This window comes from Echinops telfairi, unplaced genomic scaffold, assembly GCF_000313985.2.
Source record: "Echinops telfairi isolate 266 unplaced genomic scaffold, ASM31398v2 ScPeMD7_443;HRSCAF=831, whole genome shotgun sequence".
In the NCBI taxonomy this organism is placed as follows: domain Eukaryota; kingdom Metazoa; phylum Chordata; class Mammalia; order Afrosoricida; family Tenrecidae; genus Echinops; species Echinops telfairi.
This window is the reverse complement of record NW_022104341.1, coordinates 48,828,206-48,850,767: the sequence shown is the minus strand read 5'-3', so window position 1 is coordinate 48,850,767 and position 22,562 is coordinate 48,828,206. Positions and strand designations below refer to the sequence as shown.

At 41.1% G+C, this 22,562-nt stretch overlaps 2 protein-coding genes across 2 annotated transcripts in view; one reads left to right on the top strand and one right to left on the bottom strand.

Moving 5' to 3' along the window:
- Positions 1–22,562, top strand: part of LOC101653524 (serine/threonine-protein kinase TNNI3K) — a 354,136-nt gene that overhangs the window by 319,627 nt on the left and 11,947 nt on the right. The window contains 1 exon segment of the mRNA XM_045291740.1: positions 5,349–5,458. Within this exon segment, the coding sequence (XP_045147675.1) occupies positions 5,349–5,458 (110 nt within the window).
- LRRC53 (leucine rich repeat containing 53) lies at positions 10,761–21,966 on the bottom strand. Its single transcript, XM_030886079.1, has 3 exons — positions 21,204–21,966; positions 15,858–16,355; positions 10,761–13,045 (listed from the first exon to the last, which is right to left on the bottom strand). The coding sequence occupies exons 1-3, from the start codon at positions 21,964–21,966 to the stop codon at positions 10,761–10,763; spliced, it is 3,546 nt and encodes a 1,181-aa protein (XP_030741939.1).

The window sequence follows — 22,562 nt, the reverse complement described above, 5'->3', positions numbered from 1 at the left end:
TTGTGATGAATTGTATGAGCCCCAATAAATTGATTAAAAAAAAAAAAAGGGTTAGAAAGCCTGGATGTTATTTTGAGGACTAGGGTGCGCCTGGCCCAAGCCATGGTGTCTTCAACTGCCACATATCCACTGTAAAGTTGGACATTGAGTGAGAAGACTGCAGAGAAATCATTGCATCTGCAGTATAGGGCTGGTGATGAATACTGAAAGTACCACGGACTCCCCCCACAATAAGCAAGTCTGCCTTGAAAGAAGTACATCCAGACTGCTCCTTAGAAACAAGCATGGAGAGCCTTTGTCCCATGTTTTTTGGACATGTTACCAGGAGAGACCAGTCCCTGAAAAAGGATATCATACATGATAAAGTGGAGAGACAAGGAAAGAGAAAAAGACCTTCCACCAGATGCAGTGACACAGTGTCAGCAACAAAGGGCTCAAATACAGGAGCAATTGTGAGGCTACAGAACAACCAGGCAGTGTTTTGTTTTGTTTTGATTTTTAAGCTTGTACCTAAGGTAGATCTGAGTCTGAACCAATTGGATAACACCTAACAATACATCAACAATTATCCATGATGGGATCAAATATAATGTAGCCACTCACATGATGGCATTTGCTATAAGCAGCCAATCAATCGAAAGCAATTTATTCAGGGTTTTGCCTGCTTCCAATATATACGGAAGCTATGGTCAAGCTTATTTGCTGCCAGAGCCTACATTGGGCTCATCATCTGACCTTTGGATTTGAGCCTGCAGTTGGCTGCATGGTCTGCTGATCTTGAGAGCAAATTGTTAGCTTTTCTGCAAATCTTGGATTTATTAACTTCAACCATCAGAAGCCTGCCTTCTGAATTGCTGATCCCGGGAATCATTAGCAGCCTGCTGTTTCACCTGCCGACCTGGAATTCACTCACCTTGCAGCCAGGAAACTGCCCTTTGATCTGCTGCTCTTGGGGTCATCATCCTATGACACGTCAAGAATCAAGAGAAGTACAACCTAAGATGTCATCCTTGAACTTCGAACTGGCCCACTCCGCAACAGTGTGCGCCGTTTCTTTGATGTCACCCTCTGTGATTATATGCATATATGTGCTACTGTTTTTATTTGTATTTGTCCCTAGAGCACCACCGTAAGACACAGCCACATCTCAGTTCTCACTTGTCACACATGTCTAGTGTCAAGCATAGCACACAGGTACATTTTCTAATTGCATGAAGTTTTACCGGACAGTGGTATTCCAGACTCTACTACTTTACGCTTTGTTACACTTCCTTGTCTCAGTACATTGACGATGAGATAGGTGCTTGATAAATAGGTACAGATATAATTTTTTAAGTTATTCTTCTATTTTAATGACAAGGTTTCAGTTTTGAAATATAAAAAATGTTTACACAAATAATTTAACATATGAGTATTATATGTAAGACAAAAGTAAATGCTTGACGAATACATTGATAGTCTCTTCCCTATACCTCGCCTACCAACAAAGTATCCCAGCTGTTAGCACCAGATGATTACTGCAGCAAGACTGAGAGGCACTTTCGACCCCATGATCTCTCATGTTGTGTTGCTCATTTTCTGGCAGAAGTGCTAATTAGTAGTATCTCTGCCCCAAGTGCATGAAGCAAAATGGAGAAAGATATGCCAAAGCCCTTCAATATCCACTTTGAATTATGAAGAATTAAACACTGGTCATCTTAAATTGATATTCCAGAGACTGCCAAGAAGCAAACAAGTGAGTTTATACACATAAGGTCTGATGAGAGTCCAAAGGGGGACGATTGGCACCTGCGTCTGAAGTGAACTCACGTGTAATTGAGTGCCCCTCTAGGGCTTTTATGATAGATAGGATTGGTCCAAATACACTGGCTCCATTGGGTTCAAAGGAGAGCTGGCAGCTCTCTGGGTTACGTCTTGACTGATAGCCGGAAGGTCAGTTTTTCAAATCTACCAGCTGCTCTGAAGGAAAAAGGATGTCTGATCCTATAAAGCTTTGCAGTCCCCCAAACCTTATATATTGTCACTATGAGTCAGATTTGACTGGATGGCAGTGAGTTTAGATTGTTCTATGCTTTTAGCTGTACCAGATCAACAATACATTAGTCTTGAGGTAAAAACTAGAATAAAGTTAAAAGATCAATGATCATTAAACATCAGATTATTGATTTGATTATTTACCTCATTCCAGAAAGACTTAAAAGTTATCAAGAATAGCCTTATCAAGGTAAGGAATATAGTATACCTATTTCTTGACATAAAGACATCTTCTATGAGTCAGAGTAAGTAAGCTAAACATATGTTGACCAATTCGTTAATTTTTTTCCCATTTTCTTGGTGCCAGCAATTGTAATTCTACCAGCTATAGAAAACAAAAACAGGCCCCAAACTCACTTGACCAATTCGTTAATTTTTTTCCCATTTTCTTGGTGCCAGCAATTGTAATTCTACCAGCTATAGAAAACAAAAACAGGCCCCAAACTCACTGCCAACGAATCCGGGCTGACTCAGGGAGTGCCTGCAGGCCAGACTAGAACTGCCCTGGTGGGTTTCCAGGACGGCACCTCTTCTCGGGAGCAGAACGCTTCCTCTGTCCCCACGGGACAAGCTGGTGGTTTCAAACTCAGCTGCCCTGTGGGATAGAGCAGCACCGTCTCTGTGGGTTTCTGAGGCCTTAAGTCTTTATGGAGTAAAAAACTTCATATTTCTCCCGTGAGGCAGTGGCTAATTTGAAGGTTAGCAGCCCAATGCATACACAACCATGTGACCAGGGCTAGCCCTTTGGCAGTGAGATTATGAAAATATAAAATAATTTAGGAAAGATGTTTGTCTGTAGGTATTGAAAGCTTTGAAATGAGTTGCCTTTTACATATTTATTTATATATTAATTCTATTATTTAAAATATTATCAGTGAGCAGAGTCCTATTACAACTAGGTCTTCTTGGAAGTGTCCACACTGGATTTGCCATAACACTAGACAGACGAATGGTGAAGTAAATCACAGTGAATGTGCCAACAGGTAGACACTCAACAGTGCTTGACTAACATGGGAAAATGCTTACATTTCAGCTGCAGGGGGAAGGGCTACAGAACTGGTATCTGTCATGAACTCAATGATATAAAGAAGAGTTAAGAAAACATTACCCAAGGTAACATGCTTAAATTTTAATTGTTCCAGATCATAAGATTTTTATATCTATATTTTTTAAATTTCTAAATTTCCACCTTATTTACTTTAAAATTTGTATAATTAAGTAGCTATTCTGAATAGATTAGCTATAATTAAGGAGCTAATGTATGAAGCAATATGCTAAACTACATTGCATATCATTTCATATAATCTACTGGAAATTTATAAACAAAAGTTAACTGGGATACAGTTTGGTGACCCAGAGGCTGGCAATCGTGCATCAAATCTCTGCAGTTACTACGTATAGACAGGGTCTCTGGCCACTGCATGTTTGCAGACAGGACTAAAGAACAATCTGGTCCCGAGCGCAGGTGTCTACAGAACAGAAAGAGTCCATGTGTCCACAAAATGCTTCCAATGCCAAGTACGCTGAAGAGAACACAGACTTTACAAGACAGGCACACCTAGATTTTGATTCCTGCCTAAACCAATTACTAAGTTAGGAAAAAAAAGAAAAACAATCAACTAAACAAATAATACACCCCCCCCAAAAAAAAATATTACTAACATACTAGCAGCCTGGCTGACGCTACCCAGGGAAGAATGGCTGGGCAGTTTACCTCTCAAAACTCAGTCAGCTAAACTGCAGAGAGCTGTGATCCTGAGATAGTTTGAAAAAGAGAACATATATAGAGAAACTGCTTGAAAATGTAACCAATGTCACAGAGGCGTATGTGGAGACACGAATGAAATTATTGTCTGTGTTGTATTGTGTGTTGCAATTTTTTTTTTAAGCTTAAGGGGAACAATCCCATTGTGTCAATCTGACATTGATTGACACAATGACAACTGTTGTTTATAATATTCAGAAATCCAGGTAGGGAGGCAACACTCAGGATTTCAATCAATAAGTAGGATTAAGGAAGTAACGGATTAGTGGCAGCTAGCAGAGTTTAGACAATGAGTACATTACAAATACTAAAATTTAAAACCTTGTCATCCCTGTCAGCAGATCTAAATTTAAAAGACAAAAAACTATTTTGTGATATATAGGTGATTTTAGAAGTGCAAATTCCAATGACTCCCCACCTCTTGTGACGTAGAAAGTGAGCCCCTTAGCCTGGAAAAGCTGGCATTGACAATGTAATCTGATCTACCTTTTAACCTTTAGTCTCAACAATATTCTGTGCACACTCTATTCTTCAGTACTCTAAGCTACTTCCTTTCGTGTGCTCCTGGATCACTGTTCCTTTATAAATCTTTTCTTTTCCCTCTCATTATTGGTTGACTGAATAACCAGATAAATAAACCACTGTAAAGTGGTTTTTATAGTGTCAAATTAGCCACCAGTTTGTTCACATCACTAAAACAAAGAAGCAAAAATAACATAGAGATCTCTTTTAATCTCACCTGATGTTGCACAGGTTGATTTTTGTGGAAGGGGTAGTTTTTATTGTGATTAAATAATAATAACTTCTTAGTTTCTAAAGCCTTTACATTTTACTCTATTCATTAAGCAATAACTCCCCAGTCACCCGTCTCCCCTGTTCCTTGGTAGCCTCTAAAGTGTCTGTCTCCATGCATGTGCCTGTTTACATATTCCACATAAGCAGGATCATACAGCATTTATTTTTTTGTGCCTAGCTTATCTCACTGAGAACAAAATGTTTGCAGGGTATCAGGACTTTAATTTTCTTTACGGCTGAATAAATATTCTACTTATAAATGTACCAAAACAAACAGAAAACTTCTATGCTGACTTATAGACACCCTAGAGGACAGAATAGAACCTCTCCCTTGGGTTTCCAAGACGGCAACTCCTCACAGGTGTAGAAAGCCTCTTCTTTCTCCCGTGGAGCAGCTGGTAGTTTCAAACTGCTGATCTTTTAGTTAGCAGCCCAACGCGTAACCACTATCCCACCAGGTTCTCATGGAGGGACCACGTTTTGCTTGTCCATTAATCTGTTACTAGGCACTTGGGTTGCTTCTACTTTGGGCTACTGTTCACAGTGCTGGTATGAAAAGTGGTGCACATGTATGCTACAGATTGATTCTGATGACTTTTCTTGACTCTGTTTATATGAGGAAGCCTCAAAAGTTTGTGGGATACATGTATTTTAATTTAATTTTCCCACAAACTTTTTGACACCTCCTCCTATGCTTCTTGAACTACGTCTGTCAATTCCAAGACTGGCTTTGACGTGATTGTTGGATTTGCAGCTGCTGCCGCTGCAGACATGGCTTATCACCACATTAGACCTCCCATTGGCTACTCTATCCCCAAGCCCATCTCATCGCTGCTGATGCGAGGAAGGAATGCATGCCCTGCAGTGAGTAGTTTTTATTTCCTCTTATAAAATGGGTTATGGTCAAAATCTGTCACCAATAGTAGAACTCCGAAGTCTACTTTCAGTGTGTATTTTAAGACTGTCAAGGCAGAACGACTGATTTGCCTTCTGCTCTTTAGTCTCTAATTGCCTCAAGAAGTTTGAATATCTCATATTTCTCTGCTGCTGCTTTCTGATTTTGAAATGTTTCTCACAACTGATTAGTAAAAGACAGACCCGGGTATGACAGATGAGTCACAGGCTCATCTCACTGCAATTTTATTAACTGTGCTTGAACTGTACTTAATCATTTTCTGAAGAAAGAAAGTTGGCACAAGTTAGACGGGTGTTGGCTATTCATTGTGAGGAGGCCTTAAGAAACCCAGGCAGAAGGCAGACAATGTGGGTGCTAATTCTCCCCTGCCTCTCTGGATGGCTATGTGATAAAGTTGTGAAGCACATAAATTTAGAGTCCAAAAGGAGCAATTAATGTTATGGAATGAAAAAAGTAAGTAGCAAATGTAAACAGTGACAAAAGTATTTTTAAAAATAGAGTTCTAAGGGAGTTGAAGAATAAACAGTCATTTAATCCGAGGATGAAATCCCAGGCCATTTGTCGGCAGCAAAAGACTCTACTTAACTGTACCATAAAGGGTGATGTCTACTTCAGTTTCAGAGTGACAAAATAGGACAATCTATAGCCTCCACCAGTTAACACCATTGAGTTCGATGTCTAAGAATCCCCCTGCTAGTATGTTTTATCTTCCATTGAAAACCTTGTGTTTTGCCTTCTGTCCATTGCCTCTTCTGCTCCGAGTGCAGGGAATGTGTGTACATTGTTTACCCTGGAAATCCTCCCGCATGAAAGCCTGTTGGCCTCCCCTTGTCCTTCTGAAGCCATCATAGTTACTGTTGTCCTTTTCTAAAAGGGCCGTACTTCTAAAGTTTCCCAAGCACCTTATCTCTCCCCAGAAAGGCTGCTACTCCCTCGGGAAACTCGTGTAACAACGGAGAACTAGAATAAATCCCAGTCCAGCTGTTTGGACAAAGAAAAAAAAAAGACAAAAGCTATACAAAGCCATGACGCAACCTAGCAAGTACACAATAAGTCTATCTCTAAGACAAGTGAACATATTGTCATGGGGTGTAGAATAAGTATTTCAGAAGAAATAAGCTCTTCTCTTGATCATTAAGCTCAACTCCCTGGTCACATCTAAGACATACACTAACTGCTTAGGATCTCCTGTCAGTCACCATCACAATGGTAGCTCTATAAAAGCAGGGGTGGCTTTATTGGCTGTGTTGTTTGCTACTATAATTCTGACACTTAAAACTATAATCCACAGATATTCAAGCAATATTGGTTGAACAAACGAATGAAAATGACTATGGCTTATCAATGCTTAGTGTTTTCTTGCCTGGATTTCAACATACAATGAATTTCGTCTTAAACTATATATGTCTTAAAGCCATTTGGGAAAGGGCTTTCTCCTCTCTCCATATGAGCTTCAGGCCTATTTTCTGAGAGTAAGCATATCGATGAGCATAAGAAACTGAGTGGTCTTCAGTCTGTAGGAGGACGTGGAGGGAGAAGTGGGGAGAAAGCGCAGTAGGAAAGCCAACTCTCAGAAAAGCCCACTGTCTTGGTACCAGATACGTCTGAGTCGGCTTTGTGATGCCAACCAGCTCATCACCACCTCAGTGGGCCAAGTGGTGTAGGAAAAGGGAAGAGTAGGGCTAATTTGCACATTTTTCTTCAATAATTATTTGAGTTTCTACCATAAAGTCCTTTGGAGAGCTGAGATTTCATAGTGAGACGCTGCTGTGACTGGAATTCAGGGACTACTGATCTGATGGGAATTGACTGAATGGAGAACATTAATGTTTCTAGAGTTACCACCGAAGCGAGAGCTCTCAAGGAGAAGACAAGTCAATAAGAGTGCATACTAAAGCAGTTCCAGCATGTTGGGGGAGAAAGATGTAGATCAGAGAAAGCTTTCTAGAAGAAGTGACACTTGAGCTAAGATAGGATACACCGAAGCTTTCTGACTGAAGAGAGTTGACATGAGAGAACAAGAGTCTAAGCAGAGAAGACGGGCAGACCGGTTCACAGAAAAGATAAATAACAAAGACATTCAATCTTGAAACATTTCAGCCACTGAGAGGTTAATTCTTAGTGTTGCATCATTTAAAACAAAGGCATCTCTCTGTCTTAGGCATTACCTTCATGCTATTTTGGCCTTCACCTTCTGGACTATCAACTTTACGACTTATTCTTTTTTGCTGTCTGTCTTGGCCTTACTTCTTGGATGTGAAGCATATATTATCTCTTAAGTGTTTCTTTTCAGGAAAGATCAGATAGATAAAACAGATTCAGGATAGTAAAAATGCCAGCCTGATGGAGTTGGGTGATGCTTATCAGAAAACACTAAGATGTGGAAAAGAGTTCTGGTAGGTGGATGGGGTCAAATGTTGAAAAGTCTGGGAAACTAGAATGGGAAATTTGGGCGTGACCTTTAGGGAATTGAAAGTTTGTGTTATGAAAAGAAAGTGTGTGATCCCTTAACAACATGTGGGCTCAGCAGGGGTATGTTAAAAGTAAGGAGGGGAGAGAAAGAGGATTCATCAGTTTGTTAGGAAGGACTTATCACTTAAAAATTCAAGCCATTGCTATAATAAAGTAGACACTAAGGGCCACCTCCTGGAGCCTGGTGATGTTGCCCGTTAGGCATTGGGTTGGTAGCTACAAGGTCAGCAGTTGGATCCCACCAGCCACTCCATGGAAAGATGAGCCTCTTTGCTGCCTGAAAGACTGAAAATCTTGGACGACCTATGAAGAGTCACTATACACTGGAATCAGTCTACACAGTGGGTTTGGTTGTGGGCGGTACATTGGGCTGACAAGACATTTTTTTCTTCATATGCAGGCTGCAAACTACAAGTTCCAGATTGTTCCAAAGTATTTCCTAAACTGAAGATTCGGTGTGTGTTAGATGTGGTGGGGGAGGGGTGATGGAATGGTTACACGCTGGGCTGCTAACAACAAAATCAGAGGTTGAAACCCAGGAGCTCTCTGCAAGAGGAAAGGCTGTGTAATCTGCTCCCATCGAAAGTACAGCATGAAAAACCCTATGCGGTGGGGACAGTTCATTCTAGTTTGTGGGATAGGGTCACTGTGTGTCAGAACCAACGGAAGAGAACACACTAACATCGTAACCCTGCTGCATCGACATCTCTGGGACGGAGCCAGTATGCACCTCAAGTGCTGAATGCAGTCCGGACAGAACCAGAGGGCTGACCCTAAAGCAAAGGACAGGGAGTCAGAGCAACCAGCGGGGGCTGCAGTTCGCAGGAATCCAGTTCACGACAAGGCGAGAAATACAATGGTTACCATGGGGTAAAGCTTTAAGGGTAAAGCTGAGGATCATTTCAAGGAAAAGCGGAGTCGGGGGTGGGGGGTGGGCCATCTCGACTAGATTGCAGAAATGAAAGAGAGGAAAGAGTTTAGGAGAATTGACATCACTAGTGAGTGTTAGTCACCAGAGGACTTGTTAGACCCTTGGAATCTTGGAATGGGGGACATTGTTTGCAGTGAGAAGCTAGAACAAGCTAAGGGTTGTGCAATAAGGTGCAAGTGCAGAGGAAAATTTAAAACTTGAATAGAAAAGATAGGTGCTGAGAAAAGAAGTTACTGGGCTGGTCTGTAAGGCTGGGCGAAGCTGTCAACTAGAATAGAATGAACCTCGGGTGTAAGAAGGTGGCTTCGATCTTCTTCTCACCTTGAAGTGCTCAACAAAATGCAAGTGGGATCAGGAGAGATGGCAAGGGAGTGAAGCTCATGCAGAGAGGCTGAACAGAAACAGAGAAAGAAGTTGGAGTTAAAAGAAAAAAGTTTTGAATCCAGGAGCAAAGAGAGTGGGGTAAGAAGGTTAGAGATTCTCAAAAGAAGAGAGTGGCCTCATTTGCTGGCCATTCAGAACAGGAAAAGAAATAGAGGCTAGGTGAGGCACATAAGCATATATATTTAACTTATTCCACAGACTTTTTAAAAAGCTTTGTAACCATGTCCAGTGAAGTTATAAATGTATCTGGATGGAGACTAAAATAGAGGTAAGGGAATAGGATGTTTGTTGTCTCTATAACCTATCTTCTTCCTACCAAGAAAGGTGAAACATTATAGTATTATATTTTATATCCTGAAGGTCTGCTATCAACATATTGATATATTGGTATATCAATAATAAAAAGCGTCTGTATATAATTATATTTTTCAATATATATGACTTTGAAAGAGAGATGTTTACTTTGAGAATACTTTTAAATCTAATATTTATAAATACATGTAATTCTTCTGCCAGAAGAAAGCACCCACCAAACAATAGTGGCTTGTTGAACTCAAAAGATCAACCCTTGAAAGATTGCATGCTAATGAGCTATTTAATTTCAAAATCTTAAATTAATAACAATTGGCAATAAAGCGAATTAAAATTCCTTTTTGTTCAGAATCCATTGTGTTGATCTTAAAGCCATGAATTTGTTCATCTTTTAAAGTGATGGAAGCTGAGATCTCCACCTAGTGGATTTAAAAGATATTGCAGATTTTATGTAAATCTACTATCCAGAAATCCTTAACAGGTTTTAAATCCCTAACAGGTTGTAAAGATTTCTACTTAAGATCTAGGATAATCATCACTAAACAGTTGCAAATGAATGAAATAGACTCACATGCACATCCGCTGGGCCATGGTTAACAAGCAAAGCTCAATTTTTGTTTTATACACTAGATAGGAAAAGATAGCAGGTATAAATACAAATATATATATGTGTATATATATATATTCAGCTGCATAGAAAGCAGTATTATATCACCACTAATCGAAATGTGAATAGCAACTTCCATGAAATAAACAAGAGTAAATGTGTTCAAGTACATTTTTCCTTATTAAACCTCTCATTTGTTAAAGATGTTTTTTAACGTTTCCTTGCTTTGTCAAGACTAGGCAAAACTTTCTTTTGCAAAATCCCCCACTCCCTAGAGAAGCAGACTCCTCCGTGTCAAACATGTCTTGTGACTCCGTCTTTGATTTTTGTATTGTGTTTCACTATGTACTTTGTTTCACTGATAACAAAGAATTACTGAGAACTGTCCCTCCAATACAGTGCATTTGTAGTGCAAGCAAAGGCTGGGGGCTGTTTGTGTGTGCTTTTGAAGAAAGCTAAAGTAGAAAACGATTACTCTTTGATGACTTTGTTCACTTTGTTCTGCCTCTGACGGGGATGTAGTAGCATATTCAGCAGAAGGTGGCTATAGGACAGGGTTTGGAGCAGAGTTTTCAGCTTCACCTCTTCTGCTAGGAATTAGAGGCCCCTCATCTTCTGCCTCAAAACTGACACCTCGTAAAGCTGGGAAGGGGGAACGTGCTTCCCGTTTGTCCACTGTCCTTTCACGTTCTTCATGTACACTGCTCTCTTCATCTGGTTGAATATTTTTAACTTCACTCAAATCACACACCTTATTGTTCATTTGAAGATCTATTTCACTACCAGGCAGGCGATCTCCATTCTCAGGAGAACTCATGAAACTCAAATCCTTTCCAGGAGTAGTTGCCTTGACAGGGTTTGAATTGTCTGATAAAGGTTTTTCATGTTTGCCATTTCCCCACGTTTTCTGCTTTTCTCTTGTGGTGTGTTCTGAGGTCACGTGTGCGGTCTGAGGGACCATTACGGAATTTGTCTTGCTTTCATAGAGCATTTTGTTCTCTTCTTCCTCTACTACTTTTATCTCTGCGGCGCTGTCGGTGCTGTCCTCTCTGGGTAATGCAGCTCTATTGTCAGTTCCCCCATCACTACTCTTGGTCCAATGCCAAGGGGCCGGGTTACTAAGAGAAGGAGGACTGAGCTCCCTGGGCATCTCTAGTCTATGCTGGTATGGCGTAGAATCTGTCTCCATAGCTTGTAGGTTGCTCTCGGATTGTCCGTGGCGAATGAAAGAAGAATCACGGGTCTCTGTGTGAGGAAGGTCTTGTCCCTCATTAATTCTTCCTTCATCCCTCAGGTGACTTTCTATGATATGATGTGACTTGGAGGTTTCTGTCGCTGGTGTTCTCTCGTTGTTTCCAAGGTGTGCGTGACAATGCATGCACTCTCCCTGTTGCAGAGCCTGATTTTGATCTGAAGTGTACTCCTGGGTGTCGGCGTCAGTCTCTTGGACACTTGAAAGATGTGTCCGATTCTGTAGGAGCAAAGAAAACTGGTTCATCTTCCCACCCTTGATAGTTTTTGATTTTTCCTGAGCCACGGACTCAGGGAAGTCTGGGGGCCCTTTGTCCATAGCCCTCCCAAAAGAGCAGGATGGTAAAACATCACTGCTTGTGCTTGCCCAAGGAGCTGGTACTTGACCAGCAGCCTCCAGTGCCCTGGGAGTTTCACCCTCCACTTGCTCATTTGAGAAGTGGACATGTGAATGTCTGTGCTCAGCGATGATGGGTGGGGAGGGATTTCCATCAGGAATCTGACCAATAAGACGACACCCACCTTCGTCAGAGCTCTGAGGGCCTACGGACAAGTTATTGGAACTGAGCAGAGACGCATGTGTTGTGTTTCTTTTGCAAGATGGTGTCTGCTTTGGCGCATGTTTGAGAGACAGACTCTTTAGAGGGAGTCTAACATAGGTGTTCCTGTCTGGCTGTTGGGGGTAATCTGCAGAGGACAGGGGATTTATTTTGACTTCTTTCTCAGAAGCTTTGGATAGATTCTTAGTAGGTAACAAGGTCTGTTGGCACTTGTTTGAAAGTTCTGGGAAAGGCTTTTCTGGATGGACTCTCGCATTTCGGAAAGCATGTGCATGTAATTTCATGCGTACATCTTGTCCTTTAATTTCCCCTTTGAAGTTTGATCTATTGATTCGCTTCTTTTTCAGAAGCTGTTGGTCTGTAAACCTTTCTTCTCTGGAATTTCTCACCCAAGGGTGGCTACATTTGTTGAGATCCAAGTTGGTCAGTTGGTTACTTTGATTTCTCTGCTGATCCCTATAGGTTGCTGCTCCAGGTGACAGGACCGACTTATTTGTTTCTACTAAATCGGGGTCATGGAAGCTCACCTTCTTGGGGGCACATGTTTTCTTAACTTTTGTTGATAGCCCTGATCTTTCTATGGGGTCCTCGCTCATTAGGAATTTTTCTATTGCATTGTTAATTTGGATTTGCCGTTTCTCAAGCTTTGAATAGTTTCTACGGTGTGGCTTCTTTTCTTTCACATAATCTTGAAATTGATCCCAGGGCACGTATTTACAGAGAAGAGAATTGTTTGGCTGAGAATACCTAGGCCTGCTCCATTTTAACTGTCCACAAGGACCATCATATTTTGATCTATGTTTTTGTACGATCTTTTGTACATGGTGTTCCTCAAGCTTGCAAGGCTTGGGTGATGAGCTTAGAATAAAACGCCTCTGCCGGTGAGGATGTACGCTATTGTCTCCTTTTTCTATTGGATGCTGCCATGATTCATTTGTTAAAGGCTTTTCAAGACTTCCTCTTGCCAAGGCTGTAGCGGATGCTGCATATCTTCTGCTGAATGTGTCACTGCTGATAGCTGAGGAACAATAAATGCAGGAATTTAGCACTTGACCAACAGATGCTTAGAACGACACTTCTGATTGTGGAAATTGCTGAGTACTTTCTATTTTTCAACCCACCTACAGAGGATAGTTAGCAGTGTGGTGTGTTTTCAATGCATTATCTACAGCCATATTTTTGTCAGTTGCAATGCAGATCTAAAAGCTGGGAAATTAGAAAGGAAAACATTACTCATAGCTGTGCATTTGTAGATGAATTTTTGATTAGGTTATCTTTAAATATGTCCATTATCCAAATATCTTTCAAACAGTGGCAGTAAATTTATTTTTGTATCCATTCCTCATTTATTACTCAATGTTAGGAAAAACATGGATGCGATATTGGATCATGTGCAGGTTTCAAATGAAGAGTAAGCACAACATATGAAAGTATGTTTGTGCTTTTCTGATACTAATATCTCTATGAAGACAGTGATCATATCTGTTCTATTCTCACCATTTAATACAGCATTCATTAAATATTTGGTAGACAAATAGGCATTGCAGCATATGGCCTGTGTTATAGCAATCTCTGCCTGAGGCTTCTAAATGGTACATTGTAATATAACATTAACAGTACAGGTTAAATCATATAATTGATGAAAATAGCAATACTACTCACCATTTATTACGCAAACACCAGCAGCCAGATACTGTATTAAATATGTAAACTTTTAATATTCTCTCATTTAATGTTCATAAGAGATCTGATTCATTTGACAAGTCCATTACTTTATCATTTTTTTAATTGAAAAATAAAGTTAAAGAGTTTGTATTTTCCCCGTCACATGATAGCTAAGAATCTCTGAGGGTGCTATTAGATAAGCTATCGGACTGCTAATTGCAAGTTTAGTAGTTCAGACCCACCAGCAGCGGCAAGGAAGAGAGGTGAGGCTATCTATTTTCTTAAAGATCTATAGCTTTGGAAACACTCTGTAGGTTCACTGTGAGTTGCAGTGGGCTTAATGGCAGTGTGTTTTCTTTGCGGTTTGTGTGCATGGCATCTGAATTATATGGCCAAGACTTGAATATGAAGTCCCATGCCCTTAACCTCAATACAATTAATTTCATTTTTGGAGTTCATTTTCTCTTCTTTCATAAAATTGTTTATTTTATCTAGAGCAAAAATGGAATATTTCTATTCCTTAAGGAAAGAAAGAGGTGATTAAATCCCAACCTGTACCTAAATCTAATATAAAATCTGTCATTAGTTTACTGAATCACTCTCGAGAAACCACTTCCTCTCTGGGTATCAGGAGGTAAACTAGATGAAAACTTTAGATGGGTGTATAAGTTATTCTGGGGAAAAATGTCGCCTTCATCAGATGCTCTAAAGAGATCTGTGACTCAAAGATAAATATTAAGAACTACTGAATAAATCATCTCTGAAGTCCCCTCTCCCCTTGAGATCCCGTTAGTCAGTGTTTCCAGGTGAGAAGGCTTCATCAGAGTGTGTGGCTTCCTTATTGACTTCCGTTCTGAAGCAGGTGTGCTCTTGGCTGGTCTCGCCTCAAACACGTGTCCTCCCCAGCTCTAACATTTAGCAGAATTTCAACTGTTGCTTTGAAAAAAATGATTATATCTGATGTAACAAACCAGGTATCTCTGTATGAGATAAGGGACCGGGTTTTAAATGTTTTAAGAGACTACCTTGACTGTATTCCCTTCAGTATACCAGGCTCCGAATGAAACATCTGCCTAAGGCTTGATCCTATTGAAAGGTTAAATGTTTATCCTTTTATAAAATAAAGCCAATGTGATCAGACTCCTCTGGCAAATGTTTCCTTACGTGGCCATAGCTCGCTTCAGTCAAATCATCAGTCCCCAGAAACCGGTAAGAACTGGAATCTGGGGACTGCAATGGCATAAATTCACATCCTGCCTGATGCTTCATGTGAAAATAACATATGGTTTCATTCTCATCCAATTGTCCCCAAATTCATCCTTCGGGCTCGATCTCTCTGGTAAGAATTTCTTGGTGCAGCACCTCTGTCATTCATATTCCGAGGGAAAGCTCTGCTTGCTGTAAACCAATTCAAATAGATGACAGGAACCTCTTTACAGAGCAGCCGTCAAAGTGTTCACTGCTGAGCCCGCAAGCATCGCCTTATTATTCAGAAAGAAAAAGGAAGACGTGTAATTCATTGCCTTCACCTAAATATTGACATCGCCCATGTACAGTGGGTAGATGTCATGGCCAGATTCACTTGGCTACCAACATGGGACAATGAATTAAGTCTTGACTTTCCCTGGACTGGGAAGTTATCATCCCTGACAGCTCAGCAAGCAAAGTATGTTTCTTGACATCATTCCTGAAATGAATCACGAGTATTAGAAGGCCCATTCTTCTAATGTGTCATGCTCTGGGAAGGTTGCCTACTGCAGAATTGGCATTAGAGCACAAAGGATGTTGCAATGGAAGCCGGTACTCACTCTCCCATAAATCTTAGCAGCACCATTGTTATTGTAAAACGTTTCTTTCTTTTCTTTTTCATTTTGTATAACATTAGTAGATGTGGGGTTATATAACTCACTTTCCAGGTGGTATGAAATGTATTCTCAGCTCATGGTGATGTGGACACACCACTGACTGCTCATCCAAGGACGCCTGCACACACACACACACACACACACACACACACACACACACGGAGGTCTAGTATCTGTGGAAGAAGAGGAAGCTGGTGCTTCAATGATTTCAGAGGTATTTCCAGGTGGAGACTTTACAATATGAAACCTCTGTCGGAGGGAATGAAATAGAGCAGGATGCTGGAAACCATGACAACTTACCTCTTGTTGTTACACGGTATGACGGGGCTTGTGGTTGGACTTGCCCAGGCTTTGGCACTCTGTCTCGACAGAATCTTGTAAGTGAATCTGTATCATTCAAAGCTGCCATATCTCCAAGTGGCCTTGTCCATCCTGACTGCAGCAATCTGCCATCAAGGCAAAAGAAAGTGGTGTCTGCCCCGTGGTCCTTCCCTTTCAGGTTTCTAAATGATCCATCAAGGGCTGCGGACTCGGGGGCCTGTGTTGCCTGATGGCTGTTTCCCTGTAAAATTGGCCTTTCCTTTCTGGACTCCACAATGGACATGACCTTTAGCTGGTTTTCCTGAGGTAAGTGGCAGTTACAGTCACCCTTAGTGCAGTAATTTCTTGCTTCCCGAGCACACAGGGAGTCTTCGAAGGTTCTGCAACAAAGGTTTTCTGATGTGTGTTCATTTGCTTTGCCTTTTTGGAGCTTCCACTTAAATACAACTAAACCCAGGCAAGTAAGACCAACAGCTCCTGCGACAAAAGAAAGACCATTAAAATAGAGCATCCTAGGAAAAAACATATAAATCATCAACTGTGTGTGAACACCACAAATGTAAAGGTTAAAGTCTTCAAGGGCGTCAGAAGGGGTGGCAAGCTCTTCACCATGTGGAAACATGTAAGAGCAGATAGAGGCTACTTTATAGCTATTTTCCTCTTTTCCAATTTTGATCTTTTTTTGGCATACTTTAGAAATGATTAAAAAAAAACACGCTGTTATCTAGTATCCCATTGGTAGGGGAAAAGGGGAATACTTTTTATTCAGGATAAAGGAAAGTAATTGTTGCACTAATTATTTTCTGCCTATCGGGGAACAGTTTAATTCCCAATTTTCTATTCACTGGCCAAATAATCAATAAAATAAGACTACATTTAGTGTAGATCCGGAAATTCTCATGTGCCACAATCTCTTCCCCAAATAGAACACCTGATACTACCTGCCATTGGCATCATTAAATCATCTTAAATGCCCCATGACCTTATGTACTTGTTCGCCTTCTACGTGGTGTGGAATCCAAACTCTATGGAGTTCCAGTGTCGGGATCATCTGATCGTGACCTTCCTTTCTAGCTCTGTCTGTCATGGTTCTGGCGTTGCTGGGCACCGCCAAGTTGGTTCTGACTCACAGTGACGGCCCCTACGTACATAGTACATTTTGATGTCATTTTTATTCACATGCAAGCATTCTATTTCAGACTCTTCCCATTCCTAAGTGTTTATAGACACTCTTAGTGATGTTTATATTACTTTCTTCTATTTCTGTGTAAAATACAAATGCAAAGGAGGGAATGATATTTAGAGCTTAAATTCTGAACACCCAGTTTGCAGAAGACTGTGGCTGACAATGAAAACCCAGAGCCCATTGGTAGGGTCCTCCACACGAAGTCAGACTCCAGGGACTGAATTCTTCCTCTGACTCTGACTGAGGGAAAGGCAATGCTATAGGGCAGAGTACATTGTAGGGTGGATCATCGCAGTTATAGTGGGTCAAAATGCGACACTTGGTCTTTGATTTCCCTCTGGATTCAGTGCATAATTGCTCCAGTCTTTAGTTTTTCTCTTTTGTTTTTGATTGATGTTTTCCTTTGTTTCATTATGTTGTTGTTCGGGGGACTTTTGTATTTGTCTTGAACTTGTATGTTTTTCTGTTTGTGAGATCTGGATTAGGTACCCTATCGTGACAGCTGGATTAATAGATTCACAGGGTCATGGCAGAGGTGGCTGTTGGTAAATGGGGAGCTAGCAACAATAACTACAAGGCAGAAGAAATGTCCTGGCATGGCTGTAGTGATGGTAGCACAACTCTTATGAATGTGATTGAACTAATGAAATGTATGATATGTGAATGGCATGTCAATAAAGTTGTTAAAAATAAAAAACTAATCTTTCAAAAAATCAATAACCTTAACCCCCTTGACGCTTTTGCTGCTTTTTCTATCCTATAAAGATCACTTTCTTCTATGAACTCTTGTGTTAAAATGACTGAAGGCTGGTCTCAGCCTGCCTGGTACTGCATGGCATGTTCTATGTGTGTATGTAAGGAGCCCTGCGGGCCTAGTGGCTACGCCTTGGCCTGATCATTCCACAGTCACCAGTTGGAAACCACCCATTCCGCTGCTGGAGAAAGACGAAACTCTGCGCCCGTAGGAGTCACATTCTCAGAAACGACAGGCGCACGTCTACCCTGTCCCAAAGGCCCTTTACTAGTCAGTGCCAGCTCAAGGGTCATGAGTTTTCGTTTTTTGAATGGATGAATATAGAGTTTATCCTCTGAATAAATGTAAAAAGGGCAGTATTTCTCAAAGTAAGGTGTGACATGTAATATGTTCATATTTCACCTTCTTCCATCTCAGCATCTGAAACCCTAGATATCCAACCCAAAGTGATATGAATCATATCCTACCACAATCATGTTTTTTTTTCTTCTCACAGCATTTGTCATAGTACTATTACAGCCTTGCTTTCATTTGCAGTTTCGTTTGTTGTCTCCCCACATTAGCATTATGCCTGGTGAGAAAAGGGGCCCCTTAGACTTGTTCAATATCATGGTGTATTGTGCTCAGAACTTAGGCACAAGATAGATGCTCATGAAATGTTTACTGGACATTCTAAAGGAAATAAAGTAAGTTCTGATCATTACGACTATTGGGTGGTCTAATCTTACAGGAATGCTTGTTCACTGTTGCTTGTGGAAGATTTGTGTTCTAAGCCCAGCTCTGCCTGGCACTTGCCCTGTGCCCTCAGGCAAGTTGGTTCTACAGATTCAGTCTCTCTGCTGGACATGAGTGCAGTGAGTCCTATGAGCTCCATTCTAGGCAATTCCCTGGGTTCGTTATGCCTTTTCCTTTCCCCTGGGGGCAAATTCAGTGAAAACTTAGTATTTTGAAAAAAGGGGCATACTTGTTCCATATTTCCCATCAAATATGAAGATTAAGCCAAAAAAAAAAAACCCAGCAGTTTTTGATAAACAATTCCAATCTTTGTATTGTTTACCAGATCCCGAGGTATTAGAAACCATTTCAATATGTTGAAGAGCAATATGCTCTTTAAAGTGCTATAGTATTTTGAAATAATTTAATCTTTATCTAAGCCACAATGATTTTAAAGAGTGATAGCAGATCATATTCTAGTGTTTGAGTTATTCCAAACATGGATTGTATAAAAATAATACAGTTTTAAACATACTCACTATCTTTTTTGCCCTGGAGTGAGAAAATTAGCATTCAAAGCCTCATTATGATATTTTTCTTACATAACTTTTCTGACTTCTGTGAGTCTTGTTTTTCTTCATCTGTAAAATATGGACAATTAATAGTTCTCGGAAGTTAATGAGATAGCATACGCAATGCACTTACACAATGCTTCAATGTGGTAGGGATCAATAAGAAACCACTGTAGTTTATGATTATGGTTATTTGATTTTATTGAATCCTGGAAGATTCAACTTTTAGGGTGTGGGGAACAGACAAAAGCTAGAAGATTTCTTTATTTGGAAGATGTAGGTTCTAAACCAAAGAATAAAATGGGGCTAAAAAAAGACCCTTGCTTTTCTTAGGCACATCATCAGCCATTGGAATGAGAGCAAGCAGGATCTGATTAAAGGACAAATCCTCTTCTCTAATTGTGTCTAAACAGCAAGGAACCACTAACTCTTGTGCTGCTGATGCTAGAAATGTATCTGTATCCAATTACCAGCCAGGTATGCCTATGTTCCTTTCATGCAGAGAGCGAAAACAGCAGATGAAGCTTGTCAATAGGCTGAATGTGCTATTAAGAAGGTGGTTAAAATTTCATTGCCATGAGCATAATTGCTATTTTAAAAAAATGTTCTAGCAATCCTTCTATATTGGAAAAACAGAGGAAACGGGCAAATTAGTGATAGGCCTTCATCTATGTATTGGAAACATGTTATAGCCTCATAAAAACACTCTTTTTATCCACTAGGTCACAGGACTTGACATGAAAAGACATTAGCATTTGGTGCCAAATAGCCACTTATTAGTTATAAATTCATTGAATATGATTATTAGCATCCCTTTGAATAGGAGTGATTTATCTTTAGTGGGAAAAGAAAATGATTACCATATTGTAATATCTCCAAAATGATGTCCTACAGAACACTAGTTCAATAAGGTCCTGTAGGAATAAGAAAGGGTTCGTGGTCAAATAAGTTGAAGAAATGTTCTACATTATATTTCCTCTTGAAGATTAATAATGCCTATTATAAAATGAAAGGCTATGAGAATGGTTATAGTAAGTAAGCCTCTTTCACTTTTAGTCCAACATTTCCCAAACCTATTTGAACTGGCAACCTATTGCTTACATGTACATACGTATGTGTTTATGATGGAATATCTATTAATTATCCTTTAGAATGTGTACTTTAAAAATCATTTTAAAGAGGAAAATGGTGTATTTCCCTATTGCTTTTATATTGGCCATATAATTAGTCACATTGTTACATGGGTTTGAAAACAATGTATCTCTGTGACTTGGTTCAATGACTGCATACTGCCCCTTTATCTGGAAAAAAAAATATTCAGCAACCCCGTGCCATTAAAAACTTCTGTTCAGTAGACCAAAATCATGATAAAGTGTAGGCATCTTCTTAAGCACCACCCTCACCCCCAGATAATTCTAGAACCCTGTAGTGGGCCAGTATCACCCACTTTGGGAAACATTGTTCTAGACCCAGTGCAGGTCTCCATCTATTCTGATTAAATGCGTTATTGTCAGGAATTAACATCTGATTTTCAATCAACTCCCCAGAAACCTGCTGTGGAATAATATTATAGCACAGATTCAAAATACCTCAAATTAGTCCTAGAAACAATTTTAGAAACCTGCCTTCTCAGCTTTGATGCGCTCCTACGTCCACCACTCGCCACTGCCCTAGAGAGTTCCTACGATGGTGGTGGTTCCTGCTACTGGGCACCAGTGAGTCCATTGTTTCTTAGACAGTAGACTGGCCCCAGAGGGCTTCCCAGAAGTGGCTTCTTTATGGAAGTGAGCCATCACGTCTTTCTCCCGTTGGTCAGCTGTGGGGGATTTAAAGCATCAACCTCTCACTCGATGCATGCTTACAAAATGTGTCAGCACGGCTCCTTATACAAGGACTAGAGCTCCATAAGTGAATTAGAAGTAAATCTGCAATTGGAAATCCTGAAGCCTTTCCAAATTAGCTGCCATCCTCCCACATCTCCTGACAACTTCTACGAATCCTGGAAAATGTCCCCTATTGCCTAAGAGAGGCATTGGAGGGTGGGGGGCATTAATACAAGCCAGGGAGAGAGGAGGGGAGCACACTTCTCACAGGCATACCTGCAAAGCCCAGGACAGTCAGCAGGGTCACGTCCCGCCCTGGATGAATGGGACTTGTGTCCTTCAGGACTAGCGTGAAGTTGGGAGCTTTGGAATCGCAGTTGGCCTCCGACAGCCTCAGCACACTCTTTGCTGGGGCCACTGCGCCAGGGGGCAGCTGACAAGTTAGGTCTTTGGCATTCCTGAGTGTTCGAGCTGAGGAGTTCACGAAGCCTCTTAAAAACCGGGCGAGGGGTTGCAGATCGCAAGTGCAGTGCCACTGGTTCTTATCTAAACTCAGGTGGATTAGCTGCTTCAGGGGTGTGAACACGTCCGGTATGTGGGCCAGCCTGTTTCGGGAAAGGTCCACTTCCTGTAGTTGAGGCAGGGGCCAGAAGGCATTTTTCCCAATGTAGGAAATAAAATTGTTAGATAAGTCCAGGTGTCTGAGACTGGGGAGGTGTGTGTCCCCGAAAGAACTGTCTGTCAGATTAGGAATCTGATTCCCATCCAATTGCAGTCGGGTCAGGGCCCTGGTGTGTTGAAACCAGGACCCTCGCAAGGTGCTCAGAGCATTATTGCTAAGCACCAGAACCTGGAGGCTGTGGAGTTTGCTGAAGGTGCGATCAGGGAGCGAAGGGCTGGAGATGTGGTTGTGTCCCAGTAGCAGTGTCTGCAACTTGGTGAGGCCATGCAGGGCATCCTCCCGCATGCCCTCGATGCCATTCCTGCTCAAGGAAAGCAGGGCAAGGTTAGCCAGGAGGGACAGATTCGCGCTGTCCATAGAGGAGAGGTAGCCATCAGTGAGGATTAAAACCTTCGTGGTCGCAGGAGCTGCTGTGGAGAGCAAAAGCCCAGACTAAGAAGCAGAACACACATGAGTGCAGGGGGTGGGGGCAGTGGAGAGCAGAGATCACCAATACCCTCCGAGCAATCTTATCTCCTGGGCCATGGCAATCAACAAAATGAAAATGATGCTCTTATTTCTGAATTTTAGAGGGAGCCAGTTATTAATCATCATGATGGATTCTGATATTCTCTTTTCACTGTGACATGTTTGTTTGAGAAACACATACCCATCTGCTCTTCTAAATGTCAAAGTTAGTTCATTGTTTGGCATGATCATCATTATATTAACAGTACTGTGAAGATGGGTTTTCAAGTTTCCTTCTTTAGAACCTGTAGACTGACCTCTTCTAGCCTTGCTGCCCCAGTAGAGACTCACTCAAGAACCAAGCATGAGCCTGAGCAAACCATTGTTCCACTCGCAGAGTACATGAAAGCTGGGAGTCAGTCATCTTTTCGCTCAAACATAAAGGTGTGGGTTGAGGTGTGGGGGGTGAGAAGGAAGAGTGGTTTGTGCTTTTCAGCTCCAGGCTG